Source organism: Amblyraja radiata, chromosome 19, assembly GCF_010909765.2.
Source record: "Amblyraja radiata isolate CabotCenter1 chromosome 19, sAmbRad1.1.pri, whole genome shotgun sequence".
Lineage (NCBI taxonomy): Eukaryota > Metazoa > Chordata > Chondrichthyes > Rajiformes > Rajidae > Amblyraja > Amblyraja radiata.
In genome coordinates, this window is record NC_045974.1 from 439870 (window position 1) to 466835 (window position 26966).

The 26966-nt window shown below is 44.3% G+C and overlaps 1 protein-coding gene across 3 annotated transcripts in view; it reads left to right on the forward strand.

The window, feature by feature from the left end:
• dock4 (dedicator of cytokinesis 4) overlaps nt 1-26966 on the forward strand; it is a 259437-nt gene that overhangs the window by 135874 nt on the left and 96597 nt on the right. For all 3 annotated transcript variants that reach the window (XM_033037391.1, XM_033037392.1, XM_033037393.1), the window contains exons 13-23: nt 281-406; nt 6816-6940; nt 8604-8766; nt 11649-11755; nt 12531-12672; nt 14320-14417; nt 14513-14596; nt 14851-14951; nt 15571-15652; nt 17120-17290; nt 19117-19309. In XM_033037391.1, coding sequence (XP_032893282.1) covers nt 281-406; nt 6816-6940; nt 8604-8766; nt 11649-11755; nt 12531-12672; nt 14320-14417; nt 14513-14596; nt 14851-14951; nt 15571-15652; nt 17120-17290; nt 19117-19309 — 1392 coding nt within the window. The remainder of the gene's footprint in view (nt 1-280; nt 407-6815; nt 6941-8603; nt 8767-11648; nt 11756-12530; nt 12673-14319; nt 14418-14512; nt 14597-14850; nt 14952-15570; nt 15653-17119; nt 17291-19116; nt 19310-26966) is intronic.

Below are 26966 nucleotides of genomic sequence, written 5' to 3' on the forward strand. Positions count from 1 at the left end.
TCCATGGAATCTCAAACTGTTGTACGTCTGTCACAAGGTCATAAGTAATAGTAGAATTGGGCCATCGAGTCTACTCCTCCATTCAATCATGGCTGATCTATCTCTCCCTCCCTCCTGTCTTCACCCCATAACCTCTGACATCCGTACTAATCAAGAATCTATCTCTGCTTTAACAATATAAGATATTAAAAAATATCCACTGACTTGGCCTCTACAGCCTTCTGTGGCAAAGAATTCCATAGATTCACCTGTCTGTCTGTCTGTCTGTTCTTGGTTGTAGGTTTATCTGTGGCCTTGCAGCTTCTACACGGAGACATTGATCAGATCCGGAGAGAGTATCGAGTGTTATTCACGAGAGGAGTGGCCATCACAAGGAAACTGGGCTTTTCAGATATTATAATGCCAGGTAAGCCTGAACAACAATCCACGGATGATGCTGAAAGCACTTGATCTTCTCCCAAAAGCCTGTGTATAAAAAAATGTGATCCCAGATTGTAAAAAATATAGATGTATTATCTGAACAATTTATGCCGAAGAATCGAGAAGGCTGGACACGAGGAACTGCAGAAGACACAAAGTGCTGCAGGTCAGGCATCATCTCTGGAAAATATGGATCAATGTTGTTTTGGGTCGGGACCTTTCTCAGACTCTGAATCAAGAACGTATCTGTGATAGAGGTTAAGTGGTTCATATAGATTTTCATTCAATGCATACTTAATAAAATCTTTTTATTCACTTGCCAAGCAGAGGGCTTCCGATGTGGTAAATTGCTTTGAATGCAAGGTTTAAGGCAAGGGATATTTATGTGAAGAATTATATTTCATACGTATTATACGTGTTAGGTGTTATATTTATCTCTTCTATGACCTTGTGTGCATTAAACTAATTTGGCCACAATAGAAGATTGTATCCAGTTGTAATTTTGATGCTCAACTATATAAAGGAGCTTTTGAATTAAAGTAACATTTTGGCAGGACAGACAACCGGCTGGAAATCCAATGGCTCAGCTCATGGGGGAAATAACTATGAAGCTCAGCCATGCCCAGAATAGAGCATTTTAATGTGTATTTCCAGACATTTGTTCCATTGGAAGGTTAGGTTCTTTGTGTCTAGATGAGAGGATTTTGAGCGTAAAGCTCCACCAGGAACAGCAATGGAGAATAACGTGAAAATGTCACCTCCTGCGAGTCTCAGTGCAGTTTAGATTATTGTCATGTGTGCCAAGGTACAATGAAAAGCTTTAGGAAGGAACTGCAGATGCTGGGGGCTCTTCTTCCTACCCCCACCCTCACATCAGTCTGAACAAGGGTCTCGACCAGAAACGTAGCCTCTTTCCTTCGCTCCATAGATGCTGCCTCACCCGCTGAGTTTCTCCAGCATTTTTGTCTACAATGAAAAGCTTTTTTGTCTTTCAACCTCATTGGTCTAAAAATATATTCAGTTCTTATTTTCACCAATTCTCACCAAACAGCCAGGTTTTATGATCCACATTTCTCCTGACATTTTGTCAAGAACTGTTGTCTAGTAAGTCGGTTTCATCTTTCAATCTTATCCAACCTGACAACTGCGTTAATGACCACCCATTAAGGGCAGGCCACGATCATAGAGTCCGTACGACACTCTCAGATTCCTGGCATCAGAATTATTCCAGGCTACATCTGCTATTCTTTGCCTCATTGTACAGCTTGCTACTCACCGTGTTTTGGCAAGGTCACCTCCTCTCTGTACTCGAGGAGAGCACACCTCAGCTCCTTCCCTCCGCAGGTGGAGGTAGTCAGGACACAAGCATTTCCTGTATTGCAGGCTTCACAAGCAACAGTTCTCCACAGATTGACTCTGCTCATGTTGTTAAAGTCCTGCTGACCATCTCCTGCCTGGAGCATAAAATGCAACGCTAGACAATCTCCATGCACAGAGAACATGCCTTCTGCACTGTAGACATGAGGTAGTGCAGATACTGGAGTCACTCAGCGGGTCCGGCAGCATCTGTGGAGAACATGGATAGGTGATGTTTTGGGTCTGAGGAAGGGTCCTGAATCAAATCATCACCCATCCATGTCCTCCAGAGATGCTGCCTGACACAATGTCTCCACACTTACTGTTCTGAACCAGCCTCTCCTGATCCCCCCTGGGAGTAATCCGGGAGTATTCTCCCACTCCCCTCCCATCACTGCATCCATCCACGCATTCAGTTGTGGCGCCGCATGTAACTGGAATAATGTTGGTTGTTTTGTGGTATATCCTCTAAAGAGGTGGCTGCAGAGAAGGCATCTGCTGGGCCAAATGCTGGCAGATGCGACAGCATCTGAATCTCTGAAATTGACAATGTGGTTTAGCACAAAGTGTCGCCCAGGGAAACAAAAACATGGCAAGGTGAACCTCATAATTGAAGTTCTTGCATTTTTTGTAACTTTCAGAAGAGGCTTAGTGTGATCCACAAGGATATTTGCACAGCGGGGAAGTCATAAGATCATAAGTGATAGGAGGAGAATTAGGCCATTCAGCCCATCGTCTACTCCATTCAATCATGCCTGATCTATTTCTCCCTCCGAACCCCATTCTCCTGCCTTCTCCCCATAACCTCTGATGCCCGTACTAATCAACAACCAATCTATCAATGCCTTAAATATATCCACTGACTTGTGGCCTCCACAGTCTTCTGTGGCAAAGAATTCCACAGATTCACCACCCTCTGACTATAGAAATTTCTCCTCATCTCCTTCCTAAAAGAACGTCTGAGGCTGTGCCCTCTAGTCCTAGACTCTCCCACTAGTGGGAACATCCTCTCATCATCCACTCTGAAATGGGACAGAGCGGTTTGTGGGTCAGATGCTGATGTATTCATGCCGCCACTGAGATAACAACTTTCACCAGCAGAGGGCAGTGATTTCTCACTGTCGGTACAAATGTGCAGAATTCAGATTATCTGGGGCAAGCTTTACACTTGGGAACACATTGAAACGGTGCCTCTCCACCAATGTTATCTGTGGGTCATTATATAATCACAAAGAGATTAAACAATCACACAGGCTCACTGGACAAATGACCGGCACTGTGGTGCAGTGGGCAGGAAGTACAGGAATGTTAATGTTGGGAAAGGCAGGAATGTTGTGGCAATGCTTTTCCAACTCTCAATGTGTGAGTCAACATCAGCAGGTGATGAATGGATTGGTCGTGGTCTGTGGTCTGTCTTTGTGCTGTTTCAGAGTTATGTTTATTTCATATCCAACCAGCAATGAGGAATATACAGAGTGCTGGAGTAACTCAGCGGGTCTGGCAGCATCTGTGGAGAGAAGGAATGGGTTAGATTTGACCCGTTTATATAAATGAAAGTTTGGAATATTGGGAAGTACACAGAGTGAGGTGATGGACACATTGTAGTCACAATTACAACTCTCTCTGAGAATGAGGGACTGGTCTCTCATTCATAGAGAGAATTCAGATTGGATTCATTGAGCTGATGGGAATTCAAGGTTATTGAGAGACACAATTTGATTTCCACTGGAGTGGAGAAGGCTGAAGGGAGAAGTGGTAATAATGACAGCAAATTATACAGAGAGCAAAGTGCTGTGAGTTGATGTCAAAGTATCAACACTTCAGAGTTGAGAGGCAACAGGTTGTTCCTACACGTCGGCAGTGTTGATGGACACAATGTTCTGTCACAGAGAGTGGGCAAGATACAGGGTAAGTCCAGGTTTGGAACAGCGAGAGCTACAAGGCTGTGGGGAGAACACAATGAATTATTGCATCACCATAGACAGAACTCAAGGATCAAACACCCACCTTCTCGACACAATGATTTACACAAAAATAGAATCCTCATTCCGTGGATACAAAGGTCTCCTGCTCATTGCGTGGAATCTCAGAATTGTACTTGACGTAAGAACTCGTGCTGCTGTGTGAAAGGACCACCTATAATCATGCTCACAAGCTGCAGGTCTTCCTTGTGATGTGTCGAGGTCCAGGACTGGAATGTGCACTTTGACTGAATTCCCTGGGACTCAATAATAACTGATCACAATTACAGCTTGGTCTCATTAACACCATTATTAGCTCCATTAATGTAACACCACAGCTTTATGAGTGGCATGCTGCCGCGTGGCTCCATGAAACGCTGGAACCCAATTAGATTTTCCCTTCCCTAATCCTGAGCTTTAGTAACAATTATTCTTCCCCTCTTATCAGGCTTCTGAACGGTCCTTCCATAAGCTAGGGTACTGTCCAATTCACCTCTACCCCATTGCGGACATTGGACTTTGTCTGTGGAACTGATGCGCTACAATGCTGAGAACTTGATTCTGCACTCTGTATCTTCCCCTTTGCTCTACCTATTGTACTTGAGTTTGAACTGATTGCAAGCAAAACAAAGCTTTGACTGTACCTCGGTGCACGTGACATTAATAAAGTGAAACCTTAGATAGACACAAAATGCTGGAGTAACTCGGTGGGGCAGGTAACATCTCTGGAGAGAAGGAATAGTGTTCCCAAGTGTGGAATATAAATCAGGCACTTTACTGAATGATGGCGAAACCCTTTCACAGATCTGGAGTTGGCCTGCCTTGGACCAGGTTTCCGTTTGACCCAGGTGCAAGTTACAGAAACCCATTTCTACTTTAAAGCACTTATTATGAACATAGATACAACATGCTGGAGTAAAGGGGCTGTCCCACTTGGACGACCTAATCTGCGAGTTTAGAAGAGTGTCTTCGACCTTCAAACTCGCAGCATGGTCAACACGTGGTCCTATGAGGTCACTGGAACTCTCCTTCATGCTCGAGGGAAGTTCCCGGGTACTCGTGGCCTCAGCTAGGTCGCGGAAATATTTTCAGCATGTTGAAAATTTTTCCACAAGTAAAATTTGGTCGGTATGGTTATTTTTGACTTGTAGTGCAGTGGAGTGGGGTCATTATGTAGTTACAGGCAGTCGAGGGCAGCCGTAGGCAATCTCCTTTGCTGACCGGACATTTTGATTGGCTCATTGGAGTTTTCAGGACCAAGGAAAACCTACCGGTTGGTAAAATGCCCGCTAAACTTTATTATACTTCTTAAAAGTGTCTCCACTCCTTCTCTCCCCTTCTCTCCCCTTCTCTCCCCTTCTCTCCCCTTCTCTCCCCTTCTCTCCCCTTCTCTCCCTCTCCCCCCCCCTAAAGGACTTACCGTAAAATGCAGCAGCCGTTTACCTTCCTCTTCATCGCGCAGACATAGAAACATAGAAAATAGGTGCAGGAGGAGGCCATTCGGCCCTTCGAGCCAGCACCGCCATTCATTGTGATCATGGCTGATCGTCCCCTATCAATAACCCGTGCCTGCCTTCTCCCCATATCCCTTGACTTCACTAGCCCCTAGAACTCTATCTAACTCATTTTTCCTGCATCTAGCTTGTCCAGTCCTTTTATAATGTTATATGTTTCTATAAGAACCCCCTCATCCTTCTAAACTCCAGTGAATACAAGCCTAGTCTTTTCAATCTTTCCTCATATGACAGTCCCGCCATCCCAGGGATCAATCTCGTGAACCTATGCTGCACTGCCTCAATCACAAGGATGTTCTTCCTCAAATTAGGAGATCAAAACTGTACACAATACTCCAGATGTGGTCTCACCAGAGCCCTATACAACTGCAGAAGAACCTCTTTACTCCTATACTGAAATCCTCTTGTTATGAAGGCCAACATTCCATTCGCTTTCTTCACTGCCTGCTGAACCTGTAAGCCAACTTTCAGTGACCGGTGTACAAGGACACCCAGGTCTCGCTGTATCTCCCCCTTACCTAACCTAACCCCATTGAGATAATAGTCTGCCCCCTTGTTTTTGCCGCCAAAGTGGATAACCTCACATTTATCTATATTATACTGCATCTGCCAAGCATCTGCCCACTCGCTCAACCTGTCCAGGTTACCCTGCAACCTCCTAACATCCTCTTCATAGTTCTCACTGCCACCCAACTTTGTGTCATCCGCAAACTTGCTAGTGTTGCTCCTAATTCCCTCTTCCAAATCATAAATATATATGGTAAACAGTTGCGGCCCCAACACCGAGCCTTGCGGCACTCCACGCGCCACTGCCTGCCATTCTGAAAAGGACCCGTTCACTCCTACTCTTTGGTCTGCCAACCAATTTTCTATCCACGTCAACACCCTACCCCCAATACCATGTGCTCTAATTTTAGTCACCAGTCTCCCGTGCGGGACCTTATCAAAGGCTTTCTGAAAGTCTAGATACACTACATCCACTGGCTCCCCTTCATCCATTTTACTTGTCACATCCTCAAAAAATTACAGAAGATTAGTCAAGCATGATTTCCCTTTCATAAATCCATGTTGACTTGGACTAATCCTTTTACTGCTATCCAAATGCCCCATTATTACCTCTTTAATAATTGACTCCAGCATCTTTCCCACCACCGAAGTCAGGCTAATTGGCCTATAATTCCCTGTTTTCTCTCGTTCCTTTCTTGAAAAGTGCTCTCCCGCTTTCCCTGGCCCCCGCCTTCACGATGTGTGTGTGCGTGTGGTCAGTCAATCCAGCTCACGGTTTCAACGCGGACAGTCGATCCAGCTCGAGGCTTTCCAGGCGAGTGCCCTCGAGCTTGAAGGTCGAAGACACTCTTCTGGACTCGCAGATTAGGTCGCCCAAGTGGGACAGCCCCTTAACTCAGCGGAGCAGGCCGCATCACTGGAGAGAAGGAATGAGTGACGTTTCGGGTCGAGACCCTTTTTCAGACTGAGTTCCAAGCTCAGCACCAGGCCCACAACCTCTACGATATACTTATTAACCAGATATGTTAATGCTGAATATCTTGTGTTCTTCATTCAGGTGACATCAGGAATGACCTGTACATCACGTTAGAGCGAGGGGAATACGAGAAGGGAGGCAAGAGTGTGGCCAGGAATGTAGCTGTGACCATGTGCGTGCTCGATAGTGAGGGGCAGGTACTGAAGGTAAATCCACATCCCATCTCACCTGCCCTCTTGCTCTCATTCATCCACCTACTTGTGATATTTTGCCCCGTTGGACTGTTGCTTGGAAGGGGAGGATGTGGAGGTTTTGTGTCAAGTTGATGAAGATTTTGGCACCACTCCAGATTGTGCCATGGAATGGTTATTTTTGTATTCATTCCCTCCTGTAAAAACTGTGCAAATGAATGCTTTAATAAATGTATAATTTCCCTGTGTCCATGGATGGTGCTACCTGCATTGGTCATTCTGACACATCCATCAGATGGCTGCTTCCTCCCATTATACTGGCATCAACTCTGCATTACCCTCTATAATTCCAATTGTTTCTGCTGCCCTTCCTGCCACTCAGTCCACGGGGATGTTATTGCTGTTTGCTTCATTTAAAGATAGACACAGTGCTGGTGTAACTCAGCGGGACGGGCAGCATCTCTGGAGAGAAGGAATGGGTGACGTTTCGGGTCGAGGCCCGTCTTCAGACTGAGAGTCAGGGGACAGGGAGACATACAGATATGGAAGGGTAAGGTGTGAAAACACAGATCAAAGGACAATGACCAAGGAAATCTACAATGGTACATTGTAAGCTGAACTGACGCTCTGTCTGAAGAAGGGTCTCGACCCGAAACGTCTCCCCTTCCTTCTCTCCAGAGATGCTGCCTGTCCCGCTGAGTTACTCCAGCACTTTGTGTCTATCTTCGGTGTAAATCAGCATCTGCAGTTCCTTCCTACACATGCATCAAGGCTGCTTCTTTTAGTTATATTTCATTAGTGACTTTTCTTGCTCACCAAGATTGCTTATTTGCAAGTCAATCCCTTGCCCTTTAGATTTGTGCATATCTTCTATTCAACCAATTACTGCTCTGTCTCCCACTCTTCATCAGTTTAATAATTCTGCCACGTTTACTGGGGCCAATTTCTGCCTCGATGCACCATGTCAGCAGAACCTAAATCTGAAGCCGTGGTTTATGATTCCACTTCACCCTCGATGGTAACATTACATGAACCATTGTGTTGTCTCAATGAGCCGCGAGTTAGCTCCTTAACATTGGATTATTAACTCATTAAAGTTTATTACTCATTAAATCCAACATGGGGTGTAACTACTCTCCAGCGAATACAGCAAGTTTGTTCTGTATTTCATACGATTCCCTCAACTCCTGATCTCGCATAGTAGTTGTTATTGTAAGCTGCTCCTTAACTCTGTGAAAGGACTAAACAAATAATAATATTCAATGTCTTTTTATTTCATTACATTGTCAGGAGAACCTGTTTAATTGCTGCCTGGTGTCCTTCTAGTCAAACTTCAAATCTTGCTCTTAATGGGAATAGACACAAAATGCTGGAGTAACTCAGCGGGACAGGCAGCATCTCTGGAGAGAAGGAAGGGGTGACGTTTCTGGTCGGGACCCTCCTTCAGAGTCTGAAGACTCGGACATTGTCTGAAGAAGGGTCTCAACCCGAAACGTCACCCCTTCCTTCTCTCCAGTGATGCTGCCTGTCCCGCTGAATTACTCCAGCATTTTGTGTCTATCTTTGGTTTAAACCAGCAGCTGCAGTTCCCTCCTACACATGCAGTTTTATTGGGTTGTGCTGCTTTTCATGTCCATGAATGTTCCCTGATGTTCACCATTCTTCCTTGCTCCGGCAGGATTGTATTACGCTGGGATCTGGGGAGCTGCCAGTGAGTGAACACCACTCGTTTGTGCTCTACCACAACAACAGCCCCCGGTGGGGTGAGCTGCTGAAACTCCCCATCCCTGTGGACAAGTTTAGGGGAGCTCATGTCCGCCTGGAATTCCGGCACTGCTCCAGTAAGTGACGTTCCATCACCCACCCTCCATGTCTGGGCTGTAGATGGCAAATAAAGTCACATTTAACATGAAGATAGACAGAGTGCTGGAGTAACTCAGCGGGTCAGGCAGCATCTGTGGAGAACATGGATAGGTGACGTTTCACAGACTGCTGGAGTAACTCAGTGGGTCAGGCAGCATTTCCATCCCGTCCTCAGTAGTATAGTGGTGAGTGACCCCACCTGTCATGCGGAAGACTGGGGTTCAATTCCCCGCCGGGGAGGATATTTGGTGTGGCACAGTGGCGCAGCGGTAGAGTTGCTGCCTCACAGCGCCAGAGACCTGGGTTCGATCTTGTCCACGGGTGCTGACTGTTCGTAGTTTGTACATTCTCCCCGTGACCTGCGTGGGTTTTCTCCTGGAAGCTCCGGTTTCCTTCCACACTCCAAGGACGTGCAGGTTTGTAGGTTAATTGGCTTGGTAAAATTATAAATTGTCTCTAGTATGTATAGGATAGAGTTAGTGTGTGGGAATCGCTGGTCAGCGCGGACTCACGGGCCAAAGGGCCAGTTGCCGCGCTGTATCTCTAAACTAAACATCTCTGGAGAACATGGATAGGTGATGGTTCGGGTCATACGGTCATAAGTAATAGGAACAGAATTAGGCCATTCGGCCCGTCAAACCTACACCACCATTCAATCATGGCTGATCGGGGTCGTGGCCCTTCCTTGTGTCTTTTTTGTCCTTGAGTTACTCCAGCACTTTGTCACTTTTTTGTAAACCAGCATCTGTAAAAACAAAACATTTTACTGTACCTCAGTACATGTAACAATGAACTAAACTAAACCTGTATCTCTGATTTCACATGGCAACTCTGCAGAAGAATCAATTCAATGTAACAATTTAAAGTCTCCACATATTGTTTACCATCTCATACCTCAGACGTACAAATTGACAGTATCCAACAAAGTAGTTTGCTATAACTCTTAAAACATTTAGACCAATGTTTTATTTGATGCACGATTAAGTTATATATCTGCTAAAGGTAAATGTTAATGTCTTATTAAATTTAGTTTAGTTTAGGGGTACAGCACGGAAACAGGCCCTTCGGTCCACCGAGTCCGTGCCGACCAGCAATCCCCGCACACGAACTCTGTCCTACACGCACCACGGACAATTTACAATTTTACTGAAGCAAATTAACCGATAAACCTGTGCGTCTTTGGAGTGTGGGAGGAAACCGGAAGTCCCGGAGAAAACCTATACAGGTCACAGGGAAAACGTACAAACTCCGTACAGACAGCACCCGTAGTCAGGATCAAACCTGGGTCCCTGGTGCTGTAAGGCAGCAACTCTACCGCTGCGCCACCGTGCCGCCCTAGAAATCGACAGTGATCTATCTGATAGAATACATCGATGTCTCAGTTTGTACAGAATGAGAATTACGATTACCGGGAGGATTAATATCAGCACTTTTTTTAATTCTGAGCTAATTGGGTTATTTTCAGTAATATTTGCTATTTGAATCACACACAGACAAGTCTTTAACATTAAAAGCTGCAGACATAATGCACTTTGCTTGGTTCAGTCTTTTTATAAATTGCCACCTGGTGATGGTGAAACGGCTAGATTTCATAGACGGGTCAAAGCAGAGGCATTGATAGTTCAACAATAAATTAGTTTGTATATGTGCAACTATTTCTCCTGTCCATGTTGACAGCTGATTCCGTTTTGAACGAGGAAAACAAGTGTAGGCTGAGTTCTGCTTCCCAGCGCAGTAATGATCCGCCACCTCATTGGCACGATCTTGTACAGAGGGGGAGGGCAGGATTCAGTTTTGGCACTCTGCAGAAATTCAGGTTCTATTTTGGGAATCTCTCATTTTAGTCTCTCCAAATCTAAATAGAACTGCGTGCCGTGATCTGTGAAAGTGTTTCTGAAGGTATCTGGATGGAGGAACGGTTAATATGGTTTCTATTTCGCCACAGAAACTGGTGGTGTCATTGGCTCTCGTTTAATCACAAAAGGTCATTCAGCTGCCCAGCCAAATAAATGCAAATCAGATGACCATTTATATCCAAATCATAAATGCATTTATAGACATTGTCACTGAACGGCATAGTTCCTGCTCTGTATGCATTGGCAACAATCAGAGACATGGAAGGTGTTTCACTAATAAAGTAGTTCTTCCATGTGTGAAGATGTTGGCAGGACCTAACCCACCCTCCTAAATGTTGTGTTTGTGGTACCTGCTGTGATCTGCCACTGCTCACCTGTACTCCCGCCCGCTCCTCACCTGTACCCTGTACCTGTACCACCGCCTGTTCCCCACCTGTACCTGTACCTGTACCACCGCCTGCTCCTCACCTGTACCTGTACCTGTACTACCGCCCGTTATCCGCCTGTACCTGTACCTCTGCCCACTCCCCACCTGTACCTGTACCACTCCCCGCCCTCCACCCATATGTCCACCTGTACCACCATTCGCTCTGCCTGTACCTCCACCTGTAGCGCTATACACCCTCCCCCTGTACTACTGGACACCCTCTGCCAGTACAACCGTTCACTCTCAGCCTGTACCACTGCCTGTATTTCTACTTGGGCCACCCCTGCACTACGCCTGTAGCACTGTTTACCCTCTATCTGTATCCCTGCGTACCTTGAATCCATTCTCAAGTTTAAGTGCAACCATGGCCCTGGGGAATGAGTAGTGGGGATTTATGGGCAGATACTTGGGAGCCCAATAAGGGCTGGGTTGCTAGCTCATTTATTTTAATATTGGTGGAAATAAAGCTGAAAGTTTCGATCCAGTTCCCTGCGTGACCTTTGTAGGGACTTGGTTATGCAGCCCTCAGCTGTGAGATATTTCATTGTAACATTCAATTCTGCTTCTTTGTTCTCAGCAAAAGAAAAAGGAGAAAAAAAGCTTTTTGGCTTCTCCTTTGTTCCACTGATGCAGGAAGATGGCAGAACGTTGCCAGATGGTATTCACGAGCTCTTGGTCCACAAGGTAATCGCTCTTTAGTTCAGCTGAATCGATAGGCATTGTAATTGTATCCAGAGAAAAATATGTTGTGTCTTGTATGGATAAGGTCATGTGTCTGTTTCTGAAGTCGTGTTGATTCAGCAATAATTTCTCCAGTTTGTTTTGTTCAGTACGGACTCTCAGCAAGTGAATGCACTTGGCAAGGTAGTAGAGGGTCAGGGACGGAGAGAGAATTGGAGAGGATTGGCTTATTTCCTCGTGAGATGAGAGTCTAGTTTATTGTCACCTGTACCGAGGTACAGTGAAAAGCTTTTGTTGCGTGCTAACTAGTCAGCGGAAAGACAACACATGATTACAATCGAGTCATCCACAGTGTACTGATACAGGATAAAGGGAATATCGGGAATAACCTATAGTGCAAGATAAAGCCAGTAAAGTCCGATCAAAGACAGTTTGAGGTGGACAATGAGGTAGATATCTTGCCCCACTGATAGGTGTACAGAGCTCTCTGTGCAGAGTTTCCTGAAGACAAAGTCTAGTTGTTTACTGGAGATCCATTTGTAGCCACAGAGGCAATTGATACTTCCACATAAGTTCAATGTGCCTCCATGAATCTTTAATGTTCGGCAGGGTGTTTATGGGAAGGCAATGTTGTTGGAATCCCAGTGAAGCTGTCCACATTGTCCACATGGTTTTGAAAGCCGTACATTCTGCTGGACTTGGACAACAAACTTTGACTAACATTTGTTTCATCACAATTGCAAAAGTCAGATAAAACTCACACATATTTATTTTGCAGTGTGAAGAAAACACCAACTTTCAGGATCCCACTCGCTACCTCAAACTTCAATATTGTAAAGGGAGCAACCAGCCAGTTAAAGCTTCCAAGGAAACATTTTGGATCTCGTCGTTTCTGTGTTCCACGAAACTCACTCAGAACGGTGAGGCATGTTCCTGTGCACGGCAGATGCACTTCCAGTTTGTAATGTTGCCATCTGGGCAGTTTGGGACGGATATTTGTGAATGGATTATGAACGGATATTTGTGCCACGAAGCACAGGACTGTGGTGATAAAGTCAACGCTAGCACAGAACCACAAGTACAATTTCTGTTTAGGCTGCCATAGGATTATTATTATTGCCATGTGTACCGAGGTACAGTGAAAAGCTTTGTTCTGCACGCTATCCTAACAGATCAGATAATACTGCACATAACTACAATCGAGTCAAACTCCAGTACAATAGGTAGAGCAAAGGGGAAGATACAGAGTGCAGAATATAGTTCTCAGCATTGTAGCGCATCAGTTCCACAGACAAAATCCTGGATTTCTGTTTCCAAAGCAGATTGGTGGAGCTCTGGGGAAGTGTAGAAGGATGGCTTTTGCAGGTTTGCTCCATGGTGTAGATTTGAAGGGCACTTTGTTTACTGCATGCGACAATCCTGGGATCCCATCACAGTATAGGAAGCAAAATAATTCTTATCTCCACATGGACACCAGTGCTCAGGATCGAACCCTCGTCTCTAGCTCTGTGAGGCAACAGCTCTACCAGCTGCGTCTCTGTGCCGCCCTTAAATGGGGTCAATGGGATTCATGTAAATAGGTGTTTGGGGTTTGGTGCCAAACTAGTGGGCGAAAGTGTCTGTGCTGCACAACTCTGACCGAGCTCAACATCGGGATAATTTGTGACTTGGCAGAGGAACTCTCTGAAATTTGTTTCCTAATTTCTATAAACTGCAAGCCTCCATTTTCTCCCTTTACATTTGATTCTGAATATTTGCTGTGAAGAAAGCTAATGGCATGTTGGCCTTCATAGCGAGAGGAGTTGAGTATAGGAGCATAGATGTCCTTCTGCAGTTGTACAGGGCCCTGGTGAGACCACACCTGGAGTATTGTGTGCAGTTTTGGTCTGGAGGAAGGACATTCTTGCTATTGAGGGAGTGCAGCGTAGGTTCACAAGGTTAATTCCCGGGATGGTGGGACTGTCATATGTTGAAAGAATGGAGCGGCTGGGCTTGTATTCACTGGAATTTAGAAGGATGAGAGGTTATCTTATAGAAACATATTAAATGATTAAGGGATTGGACAGGCTAGATGCAGGAAACATGTTCCCGATGTTGGGAGAGTCCAGAACCAGGGGCCACAGTTTAAGAATAAGGGGTAGGCCATTTAGAACTGAGATGAGGAAAACCATTTTCACCCAGAGAGTTGTGAATATGTGGAATTCTTTGCCTTAGAAGGCAGTGGAGCCCGATTCACTGGATGCATTCAAATGAGAGTTATTATAGGGCTCCTAGCGGAATCAAGGGGTATGAGGAGAAGGCAGGAACGGGGTACTGATTGTGGATGATCAACCATGATCACATTGAATGGCGGTGCTGGCTCGAAGGGCCGAATGGCCTACTCCTGCACCTATTGTCTATGGATATATGAATTCCCTTTTAATTGTCTAAGAATGAAAACTTTTTTTTCAACAAATGTGTATGTTTGTATAAGTAACACGTGTGTTTTTGACTGGAACTTCCAAAAATGTTCTTGCTTCAATATTGTAAAATATTAATTCATAGTTTATTAATATTTGACTTTCAAGGAGATCTGCTGGATTTTTTGAAATGGAGAGCCCATCCCGAAAGGATAAGTGAAATCCTCTCAAAGTTCAAAGATATTGATGGTGCAGAAATCGTCAAAGTAGGTTGCTTTGTTTGGGCCAATACTTGATCTAAAATGGCTTTGGTTCGTTGGGTAAACCAGTGACTAAAATATCATTTGAATGTCTCCTGTAGTTTTTGCAAGACACACTGGATGCATTGTTTGGAATTTTGGATGCCAATCCCCAAAAATATGGATTGAAGGTTTTTGATTCATTGGTGAGTATTTTTTCAATTTAACTTTCAATTTGTTGATGAATTTCAATTATTTCAGGTTTTTTTCAGGATTAATGTCTGCATTGTGAAACAAATTTTACCTAAATCTCCGGTACAAAAACAATGACATGGTTCTCTCAACAATTAGTCTTTGCAGACGGCAGATTATTGTGCTTTAAACAACTTTGATTCACAGTGTGTGAAGGTTTATCCTATTACATTGTATGGATAACGCTTCAATAACGTGTCTTCCACAGGTTCATATCATTAACTTGCTGCAGGATATCAAGTTTCAGCATTTCAAGCCAGTCATGGATACGTACATAGAAAGTCACTTTGCAGGAGCATTAGCCTACAGGTACTGTCCAATGCATCTGTAAATTAATCCCCAGCCTTGCATTCCCACTGTGCTGTTTGTATCTGGGGAAACCACATCCTGTACATTAAAATTAAATTGGAGCAGCCTAAAGATTCTGATTTACCAACGGCTCATTGCAAAGCACTGCTAATTTACATTTGAACTATACTTTTTGAACCGTGGGTATCCAATATGCTAATTACTTTATACTTTAAAGATAGTGGTCAGAAGCAGGCCCTTTGGCACAGCTTGCCCACATCTAAGTGCTTACGTACTTACGGGTTTGTAGGTTAATTGGCTTGGTATAAATGTAAATTGTCCCTAGTGTGTGCAAGATGGTGTTAATGTGCGGGGATCGCTGGTCGGCACGGACCCGGTGGGCCGAAGGGCCTGTTTCCGCGCTGAATCTCTCAACTAAACTAAACGTGCTGGAGGCACAGAACTAAGTTGGGGACTTGACTGAATGAAGAAATGTAAAGAGGACCAAAGGTCACATATGGACTGTTAGTTTGACCACCTGCTTGTCGAAACTGTCCACTTCATCACACAACCATCAATTTGAGGGAGAAGAAATATGCTTTTAAAATAATTGCTTGTTTTTATATTCTAAATGTTGCAGGGATCTTATAAAAGTGTTGAAAAGGTACATAGATCGTTCAATCGAAGCAGAGAGACAAGAGCATATTCAAGATGTGCTTAGGGTAAGAATTTGTATCGGATAATTATTACAAATTGCTCTTATTATATTGTGCACTAAAGGCTTAAAATATAAGCGAGGGGATGAACACAACTCTGTCCTCAACAATGGAGCTATGGTAGAGATGTTCTTCAGCGTCATGTCCTTGCCATCCATTTCACCAGCCGCCTAACCTGGTCCCTTCACATTGATGTGGTGAACATAAAAGCAGGCATCCAGAAAGATTCAGATGTCCACAAGGTTTCTCTCCAACATCTACACAGGCTCGCCAGAGAGTATTCTGACAGATGCTTCTCAGCCTGGTCTGGCCACTGCTCTGCTCTTGACCGCTTGACCCTACAGAGAGTCGTGACCACAGCCCAATCCATCACAGGCTCGGCGATGACACTTCCTCCCATCCAGTCCACCTTCACCGTGCGATGCATCAGGAAGGCTGGAAGTATCATCGAGGATGCTCCCACCCTGGACATTCCATTTTCCCTCTTCTCCCATCTGGGAGAAGATGCAGGAGCTTGAATGTCCAGACTTAGGAGCAGCTTCTTCCCCACTGCCATCAGACTCCTGAACCAATCCTCTCTTTCACACCCCCTTCCCTGCAGTGCACTTACTATTAATGCTGCAAGTAATTCTGCTAAAATGCAATAGTGGGATTTTAAAGAAAATTTGTGTTATAGAAAATCATATTGTAAAGATATGGGATGATCAATATGGGGAAGAAAATTACGGGTTAGCGTTTCAGACTCAAAATAACAACGTCATTTTTTCCACAGGTTTTACAAAAATAAAGGTCTTTTCAATTGCAATAACTGTATTTTTGTTACTGAAGCTAAAAGACAAAAGCCTGTAGGATACATTGCTTAACTGACTTGTTACATAAGTGTAGATAGAAGTTAGACGCAAAAAGCTGGAGTAACTCAGCGGGACAGATAGCATCTCTGGAGAGAAGGAATGGGTGACATTTCGGGTCGAGACCCTTCTTCAGATAAAAGTGATTGCTTGTCCGTTTCATTGACTACCCAAGTTTAAAGTAGCAGCTGTGTTCCGAAGAGGCAATGGTGTCTGATTACTGCAGGGCAGTTACATGGAAGCAGTTTTTTCACCCTATACTGTTTAGACGTCTGCCATCATGAAATGCTTCAATTATTTTCAAAACATTATTTTAATATTCTCTAGTTTTGAGGCTCTCCACAAGGATCTGAATTTGAATCATTTGGGAGATAGATAAATGTTGAAGGGTCTTTTTTGTTTCATTTGTGACATTTTTAATTGAAATTTTAGAATTAGCCCTCATGTTTGTTTCGGTGTTTCTGTAAGTTTTAGTTGCTCAATACACTGACAGAATGGACATAACTAAGTGGTTATTGACCTCTGTATTTACAACAATGTATTGGCATGTTCTAGCAATGACTGTGACCGAGCCATCTTGCAATTTTACAACCATCTATTTGGCATGATCTAATTCTAATTCCAGGCACAGGAATATATCTTCAAGTACATAGTTCATTCTCGAAGCCTCTACACTCTTGCAACTGGGGGGCAGAATGAAGAAGAATTTCGAAGTAGTATTTATGAACTCTTCCAGTCAGTGAGATTTTTCCTTTCCATTGAGAGCCAGGGATCATCTAACATCACACAGACTCAGGTGAGTTCTTCACATCAATAAACAATATGTTCTTAACCCTGTAGTAACTCCATGCCTCATCCTCCACAATGTTAGATGATGAATTGAGTTTATTGTCACGTGTACTGGGGTTCTTGGTTACTTGGTTACTTGGTCCTCCAAAATATTCCAACTAGAATTTAAACTGGAGGTGGTGAAGGGAGGGATTAAGCCAGAAAGGATTATTGGCTACTTTAAATTTAGTTGCATCTGGTTGGGTAACTATAGTTTGGTGGAGATTATTCCATGCTTTAATTGTGCGGGGGAAGAACAAATTGCTGTACACATCTGTCTTTGTAGATGGGATCACAAATTGGATCGAATGCCCTCGTCTGCTCCTAATTGGTTTGGGGTTGGTGTAGGTCTTGTAATCTATGTCTAGCTGACCATTTAACATTTTGTAAAAACATGTCAAACGGTGAGCTTCACGTCTGTCTTGGGGTACAGTGAAAAAGCTTTTGTTGCGTCCTATCTAGTCAGCGTAAAGACAAAACATGATTACAATCGAGCCATTCACAGTGTATAGATACATGATCAGAGCATAATGTGAATAATGTTTAGTGCAAGATAAAGCCAGTAATGTCCGATCTAAGATAGTCTGAGGGTCTCCACTGATGTAGATAGTAGTTCAGGACAGCTCTCTAGTCATGGTAGGATGGTTGAGTTGCCTGATAACAGATGTCAGTTCTGCCAATTTTCAACAAGGTATAAGTTGTTCCCCTAGTTCACTGTTTTAAAGACAGTAGAATTGGTAATCCAGCACGTTTATCGGCAGCAGATTAGTACATCTTCCACACTATTGGATATTAATCGCTGTTAATATGCCTAAAGTTCATTTCTTTCTGGAGCCAAGAAAGAGCACTAGGTGGTCCCACACCGTCCCACACCACCACTCACTTTCATTTGTGTTGGCTTGGCGCCTCAGCGCAGAGGGAGAATGAGGAGGGAAGAGACAGTAACTTTAAGACTTTTGCCTCCATCACAGTGAGGAGGTGCTTGGTGAACTCACTGTGGTGGATGTTAATTTGTGTTTATTGTGTGTTTTGTTGTTTATTACTATATGTATGGCTGCAGGCAACGACATTTCGTTCAGACCAAAAGGTCTGAATGACAAATAAAGGATCTAATCTAATCTTTTGCTTTCTGACAAGTGCTCAATTAAATTCTTGAGGAATGTAGGCAAGATTCGGCCACAGAGGGAGCAGTAAAGAGCCTGTCCCACCAGCATGCGGCAAGCACAACCAAACGTGGTGGCTTGAGGCGTACGGCCTCGCGGGGCCGTTCCCACTTCCAACTACAGAGACGCATGGAGCTGGTCCCGACATCATACTCACCAATCATCTGGGCAGGAGGCGGGCCGACTGAATTTGGACGTCGCATGGCGTCGGGCGGTTACGTCATCACGCAACGGCATGCCGGGCGGTGACGTCATCGCGCAACGGCACGCGTTAGGCATACGCCACCAAGACGCTGCGTACGGCGTCAAGGCGCTGCGTATGGACTCAATGCGGCTGCGGGCCGACAGGCTGTTACCGCGCAGGATTTTTGGACAGTGTCCGTTTTTCGGAGCCCCGCGTGATGTCCGGACCAGCCCCGCACAACTCCATACGGCTCCGGCGATCGAAGTGGGACCATTCCCGCGAGGCCGTACGCCTCAAGCCACCACGTTAGGTCGCGCTCGCCGCATGCAGTCGCATGCTGGTGGGACAGGCCCTTAAGTTTCTGAAGTGGCAGGTTTGTGGTCCTTGTGGAGTTTTGCTATTTACTGTGAGTCAAATCTTTATTTGCCCTTCCTTTGTCTTTACCAGGCTGTGTTTCTCAGCTCTTTCCCAGCCGTGTACTCGGAGCTGCTGAAGCTGATCGATGTGCGAGAAGTTGCCAACCTGGTCCGAGACACTTTGCGCAGCATGCCTGACATCCTGCACGTGGAATATTCACTGGAGGCCATCAAACTGCAGTGCATCGCTAAAACTGTGGAAAGCCAGCTGTTTGCTAATCCCGGTAAGAGAGGGTTTCATCTCTATTAAGAGTGTTTTATTCCCATATGTCAGAGATTGAACAATGAAATTCTTACTTTTCATAACAAGAGGATTTCAGTATAGGAGTAGAGAGGTTCTTCTGCAGTTGTATAGGGTTCTGGTAAGACCACATCTGAAGTATTGCATACAATTTTTGTCTCCTAATTTGAGGAATGACATCCTTGTGATTGAGGCAGTGCAGCGTAGGTTCACGAGATTGATCCCTGGGATGGCGGGACTGTCATATGAGGAAAGACTGAAAATACTAGGCTTGTATTCACTGGAGTTTAGAAGGATGAGGGGGATCTTATAGAAACATATAAAATTATAAAAGGACTGGACAAGCTAGATGCAGGAAAATTTTTCCCAATGTTGGGCGAGTCCAGAACCAGGGGCCACAGTCTTAGAATAAACGGGAGGCCATTTAAGACTGAGGTGAGAAAAAAACTTTTCACCCTGAGAGTTGTGGATTTGTGGAATTCCCTGCCACAGAGGGCAGTGGAGGCCAAGTCATTGGATGGATTTAAGAGAGAGTTAGATAGAGCTCGAGGGGCCAGTGGAGTCAAGGGATATGGGGAGAAGGCAGGCACGGGTTATTAATAGGGGACGATCAGCCATGATCACAATGAATGGCGGTGCTGGCTCGAAGGGCCGTATGGCCTCCTCCTGCACCTATTTTCTATGTTTCTATGTTTCTGTTGTGCTGCTGCAAGTAAGAATTTCATTGTTCAATCTATGACATATGACAATAAAACACTTCACTCTTAAATGCATAAGTTCTCCAATCTAGTGGTAGATGTATGTAATTCCAGAGTTGGTTATTGCCGATGGCTAACATATCCTTGCATAGAAAACACAGTGCTGGAGTAACTCAGCGGATAAGGCAGCATCTGTGGAGAACATGGATCTGAGGAAGGGTATCTACTGTCCATGTCCTCCAGAGATGCTGCCTTACCTTCTGAGTTACCCCAGCACTTTGTGACCTATGCAAGATTCCAGCATCTGCAGTTCCTTGTATATTCTAGTTATGTGTCCTCAACAGATCGATATTTAATTTGCAAGTCAGTGACCCCCATCGAGGTTTGTGAAAAATCTTGCACCTGATTTAAATGATGGGAATTATTCAAGAGGAAATGTATGCAGTCATAAGATCTTGTGATAGGAGCAGAATTAGGCCATTCGACCCATCTACTCTACTCCGCCATTCAATCATGTCTGATCTATCTCTCCCTCCTAACCCCATTCTCCTGCATTCTCCCCATAACCTCTGACAACCCGTACTAATCAAGAATCTATCTATCTCTGCCTTAAAAATATCCACTGACTTGGCCTCACAGCCTTCTGTGGCAAAGAATTCCACAGATTCACCACCCTCTGGCTAAAGACATTTCTCCTCATCTCCTTCCTAAAAGAACATCCTTTAATTCTGAGGCTGTGACCTCTAGTCCTAGACTCTCCCAATAGTGGAAGCATCCTCTCCACATCCACTCTATCGAAGCCTTTCACTATTCTGTATGTTTTAATTAGGTCCCTCATTCTTCAAACTCCAGCGAGTACAGGCCCAGTGCCGACAAACGCTCATCATGGGTTAACCTACTCATTCCGGGGATCATTCTTGTAAACCTCCTCTGGACCCTCTCCAGAGCCAGCTCATCCTTCCTCTGATATGGTGCCCAGAATTGCTCACAGTATACCAAATGCAGCCTTACCAGCACCTTATAGAGCCTCAGCATTACATCCCTATTTTTGTATACAAGCCCTCCTGAAATAAATGCTAGCATTGAGTTTGCTTCCTTTACTACCGACCAACTACCATACGAGGCTTAATTGCTTTATAAGAACATAGATCACAGCTTAAAGCAGTATTCTTATGTTATGTTGATGAATATTCTGTTGTATATATTACCTGTTACAGAAAACTTGCAGCTTGTTATGTAACCTTTTTTTAGAAAACTTACAAAACAATTGCATTTTTACTAAAACACATTAATATTAAAATATTTAAAGCACCAAGATAAATATTGCCGTTCCTTGGCTGTCGTATAATCCTGCTCTTCCCTTCATAATAATGGATGTCATTCTTTTCCATTGACGCATGCTAGGCTCACTGGCCGTTAGTTTAAAAAAAATCTTACTACTCTTAAGAAATAAACTAAATACCTAAACAAGGACAGTGTGATGGTGTGGGTTCTTGTGGGAAGAGAAGCCCACCATAGCTGCTTGTTTTCTTACACTCGGATTGGTGACGTGAGGAAAACGTCTTCACCAGGAAATTTGTGAATCTGTGGAATTCTCTGCCACAGAAGGCAGTGGAGGCCACTTCACTGGATGTTTTCAAGAGAGAGAGAGAGATTTAGCTCAGGGCTAAAGGAATTAAATGGGAAATGTTAAAAAAGCAGGGACGGGGTACTGATTTTAGATGATCAGCCATGATCATATTGAATGGCGGTACTGGCTCAAAGGGCCAAATGTCCTACTCCTGCACCTATTTTTCCATGTTTCTATTGAGGGGCAGATCTAAGTTGGTGGTTGCTTCACGACCCTGAATGTCCACCATGTCCATGTCGAGAGGAATCTCGGAGAGGCTCAAGGTGGAACTGCTACTCACCTTGGCCTTACCTGGTAGACACCTTGATCAGGTCAAGGAGTCAACCTGACAGAAACCTCCACTGCCACAACCTCCCCCAATGAATACATTGGCATTTGGTCCAATGTAAATCATATATGTAATATTTATGGTATCTTTTTAATTATGAGCTGTTTAGTAAAATCTCAAAAATCTGTGTCAAGTTAGTCAAAATCTTTCAGCTGAGAGTTCCAAGGTGTTGACATATTGGCGATGAAGCACAAAGAGGTATTTCCACGTCAGGTAGTTTGTGACTTGGAGAGAACCTTGGAAGTGGTGATGTCCCTTTGTGCCAGTTTGTTTGTTGTTCTCAGTGGTACAAGGCATGGGTTTGAGAGGCATTGGTGAAAGTCCAGTGAGTTGCTGCAAAAACTCCTGTTCACATGTTATTGGAGCAGAATTAGGCCATTTGACCCATCAAGTCTACTCTGCCATTCAATCATGGCTGATCGATCTCTCCCTCTCAACCCCATACCTCTGAGATTTGGTGCATATTGTAGCCACTCCCTACTGGTATTGATGGGAGTAAATGTTCAAAATGATGGCTACCAATCAAGCCGTTGGTTTGTGAGTTTGTGTTGGTGAAGTAGTGTTGGAGATGAGCATTTACCACCGACTACCAGGGCAAGACATGTCCACATGGTCACAGGACGCACGTGGCTATGCCTGAGGTGGCTCTGGACATTGGTGATGTTGAAAGTGGGCAATTGTTGATGGTATTGATGCTGAAAGTCAAGACAAGAACTGTGGGACTCATTGCTACAGAGGACTGTGGAGGCCAAGTCAGTGGATATTTGTAAGGCAGAGTCAGACAAATTGTTGATTAGAATGGGTGTCAAAGGTTATGGGGAGAAGGCAGGAAAATGGGATTAGGCGGCAGAGATCAGCCATGATTGAATGGCGGAGTAGACTCGATGGGCTGAATGGCCTAATTCTACTCCTATAACTTGTGAACTTGTGAACAAGATGTTCAAACTCAACTCTTGTTGGAAATGGTCTTTGCTTTCCCCTTGTGTGCTGTAGAAATGACTTGTTTTTCATCCACTAAATGCAAGTGGTGAGCAAGTCTTGCGTAGGCAGGGATGAGCTACCTTATTATCTGCGGAATGCAGTGGAAATTACTAACAGTAGTAGTGAAGTTGGGGATGGCATCAAACAGGAAATTAGAAATGCGTGCGACAAAGGCAAAACAGTTATAATGGGTGCCTTCAATCTACATATAGATTGGGTGAATCAAATTGGCAGGGGTGCTGAGGAAGAGGATTTCTTGTAATGTATGCGGGATAGTTATCTAAATCAACATGTAGAGGAACCAACGAGAGAGCAGGCTATTTTAGACTGGGTATTGAGTAATGAGGAAGGGTTAGTTAGCAGTCTTGTTGTACGTGCCCCCTTGGGCAAGAGTGACCATAATATGGTTGAGTTCTTCATTAGGATGGAGAGTGACATTGTTAATTCAGAAACAATGGTTCTGAACTTAAAGAAAGGTAACTTTGAGGGTATGAGACGTGAATTGGCCAAGATTGACTGGAAATTAATTCTAAAAGGGTTGACGGTGGATATGCAATGGAAGACATTTAAAGACTGCATGGATGAACTACAAAAATAGATTATGAAAGTAAACTGGCAGGGTACATAAAAACTGACTGCAAAAGATTTTATAGATATGTGAAAAGAAAGAGATTAGTTAAAACAAATGTAGGTCCCTTGCAGTCAGAAACAGGTGAGTTGATCATGGGGAACAAGGATATGGCGGACCAATTGAATAACTACTTTGGTTCCGTCTTCACTAAGGAAGACATAAATAATCTGCCGGAAATAGCAGGGGACCGCGGGTCAAAGGAGTTGGAGGAATTGAGTGAAATCCAGGTTAGTCGGGAAATGGTGTTGGGTAAATTGAATGGATTAAAGGCCGATAAATCCCCAGGGCCAGATAGGCTGCATCCCAGAGTACTTAAGGAAGTAGCTCCAGAATAATGGAATATCCAGTAATAATCTTTCAAAACTCTTTAGATTCTGGAGTAGTTCCTGAGGATTAGCGGGTAGCAAACGTAACCCCACTTTTTAAGAAGGGAGGGAGAGAGAAAACGGGGAATTACAGACCAGTTAGTCTAACACCGGTAGTTGGGAAACTACTAGAGTCAGTTATTAAAGATGGGATAGCAGCACATTTGGAAAGTGGTGAAATCATTGGACAAAGTCAGCATGGATTTACAAAAGGTAAATCATGCCTGACGAATCTTATAGAATTTTTCGAGGATGTAACTAGTAGCGTGGATAGTGGAGAACCAGTGGATGTGGTGTATCTGGACTTCCAGAAGGCTTTCGACAAGGTCCCACATAAGAGATTAGTATACAAACTTAAAGCACACGGCATTGGGGGTTCAGTATTGATGTGGATAGAGAACTAGCTGGCAAACAGGAAGCAAAGAGTAGGAATAAACTGGTCCTTTTCACAATGGCGGGCAGTGACTAGTGGGGTACCGCAAGGCTCAGTGTTGGGACCCCAGCTATTTACAATATATATTAATGATCTGGATGAGGGAATTGAAGGCAATATCTCCAAGTTTGCGGATGACACTAAGCTGGGGGGCAGGGTTAGCTGTGAGGAGGATGCTAGGAGACTGCAAGGTGACTTGGATAGGCTGGGTGAGTGGGCAAATGTTTGGCAGATGCAGTATAATGTGGATAAATGTGAGGTTATCCACTTTGGTGGCAAAAACAGGAAAGCAGACTTTTATCTAAATGGTGGCCGATTAGGAAAAGGGGAGATGCAGCGAGACCTGGGTGTCATGGTACACCAGTCATTGAAAGTAGGCATGCAGGTGCAGCAGGCAGTGAAGAAAGCGAATGGTATGTTAGCTTTCATAGCAAAAGGATTTGAGTATAGGAGCAGGGAGGTTCTACTGCAGTTGTACAGGGTCTTGGTGAGACCACACCTGGAGTATTGCGTACAGTTTTGGTCTCCAAATCTGAGGAAGGACATTATTGCCATCGAGGGAGTGCAGAGAAGGTTCACCAGACTGATTCCTGGGATGTCAGGACTGTCTTATGAAGAAAGACTGGATAGACTTGGTTTATACTCTCTAGAATTTAGGAGATTGAGAGGGGATCTTATAGAAACTTACAAAATTCTTAAGGGGTTGGACAGGCTAGATGCAGGAAGATTGTTCCCGATGTTGGGGAAGTCCAGGACAAGGGGTCACAGCTTAAGGATAAGGGGGAAATCCTTTAAAACCGAGATGAGAAAAACTTTTTTCACACAGAGAGTGGTGAATCTCTGGAACTCTCTGCCACAGAGGGTAGTTGAGGCCAGTTCATTGGCTATATTTAAGAGGGAGCTAGATGTGGCCCTTGTGGCTAAGGGGATCAGGGGGTATGGAGAGAAGGCAGGTACGGGATACTGAGTTGGATGATCAGCCTTGATCATATTGAATGGCGGTGCAGGCTCGAAGGGCTGAATGGCCTACTCCTGCACATAATTTCTATGTTTCTATGTTTCTATGAAATGAGCACTGCACAACTACCGGTGATCTTCCCTCTTTGAAATATTTATGTTGCAACGTTGTCTTTGAACCAAAGTGGGGTGAGTTCACCGCTGGCCATTTTCACTTTGACAATTAATTCTGTGACCTGCAGGAGGTGCAGGTTTTGCCTGAGGTTTCTGTGCTGTAATTGGTCTGCCAACTCTCCCTCCACTTAGCGCTGCCTTGCAGCTTTGCTGCTGAGCTTCCCTGTGGCAATATCAGCTTTGCTGAGTGACGATTCTGAATGGGATTAATGATATCCATTCTCACAGCTGCTGCTTTGAGAATTGCTGTATGAGGCTTGGGGTGTTTTAGTCAGCTGAACTTGCAACATAAAGATGTGTTGAGATGAAACATTTAAAACCCTCGTGAGAAATGTAATCTAATACACATCCATCCGAGGACAACGTTGACCTGTTTCTTGACGGGTAAATTGCAAGCTCCATCCATTTGCTGGCAGTGTAATGATGATGGCAGTGGTTGAGGGTACTTGATGCCGAGCACAATAACATAGATATCTTTCAAAACAGTGAATCACTGAGTAACATTGTTCATGGTTGAGAAACTGAGGTGTCTCTGGTGAAGCTGCATTTTCTCTACTCTAGCTGGATCAAGATTCATATGTTAAACTTGCTTGAAGATGTGGTCAAAGTTGATGGGAAATGAATGAACTCACTGGAGTCCGTCCCTGGACATTGAGTCTCCACCAAAGATCAAAGCGCTCTAAGATCTTTGGTCTCCACAGTGACCACTAGGTCGTGCTCTCTCTTTAGCACTTGCTCCTGAGCTCATGAGAGGCCAATTCAGTCTTTTAAAAGAAAAAGCTTATTTCAGGAAGAAACTGACTCTTTCGCTGAAGAAGGGTTCCAACCCAAAATGTCACCTATTCATTTTTCTCCAGAGATACTGCCTGACCCGCTGAGTTATTCCAGCATTTTGTGTCTACGGTGTAAACCGCATCTACAGTTCCTTCCTACATATTTTGACTGCTTAGCAGGGCAGATGTTATGGGGAAGTGCCACTGGTTATGTCACATAATGTGATTTGTCTTGTGGAAATAAAGTCATAAGTGATAGGAGCAGAATTAGGCCATTCGGCCCATCGCCCACTCCGCCATTCAATCATGGCTGATCTATATTTCCCTCTCAACCCTATTCTCCTGCCTTCATAACCTCTGACACCCATACTAATCAAGAATCTATCAATCTCTGCCTTAAAAATACCCATTGACTTGGCCTCCACAGCCTTCTGTGGCAATGGATTCCACAGATTCACCACCCTCTGACTAAAGACAATAAAGTTGGTGGTAGCCTGTAAGACCACACGGTAATGCCTGCAGAACATCAATCTATATTTAACTGTCTAGAGGAGCCGGTGAACGTCACAAAGAAACATTTCCCACGTGCGTACGTAGAAGCCACCGACGTGGTATTGTTGCATGAATAGTAGACTCAAGCTGTCCGCTGTTCTTTCCTGAGACTTCCAGC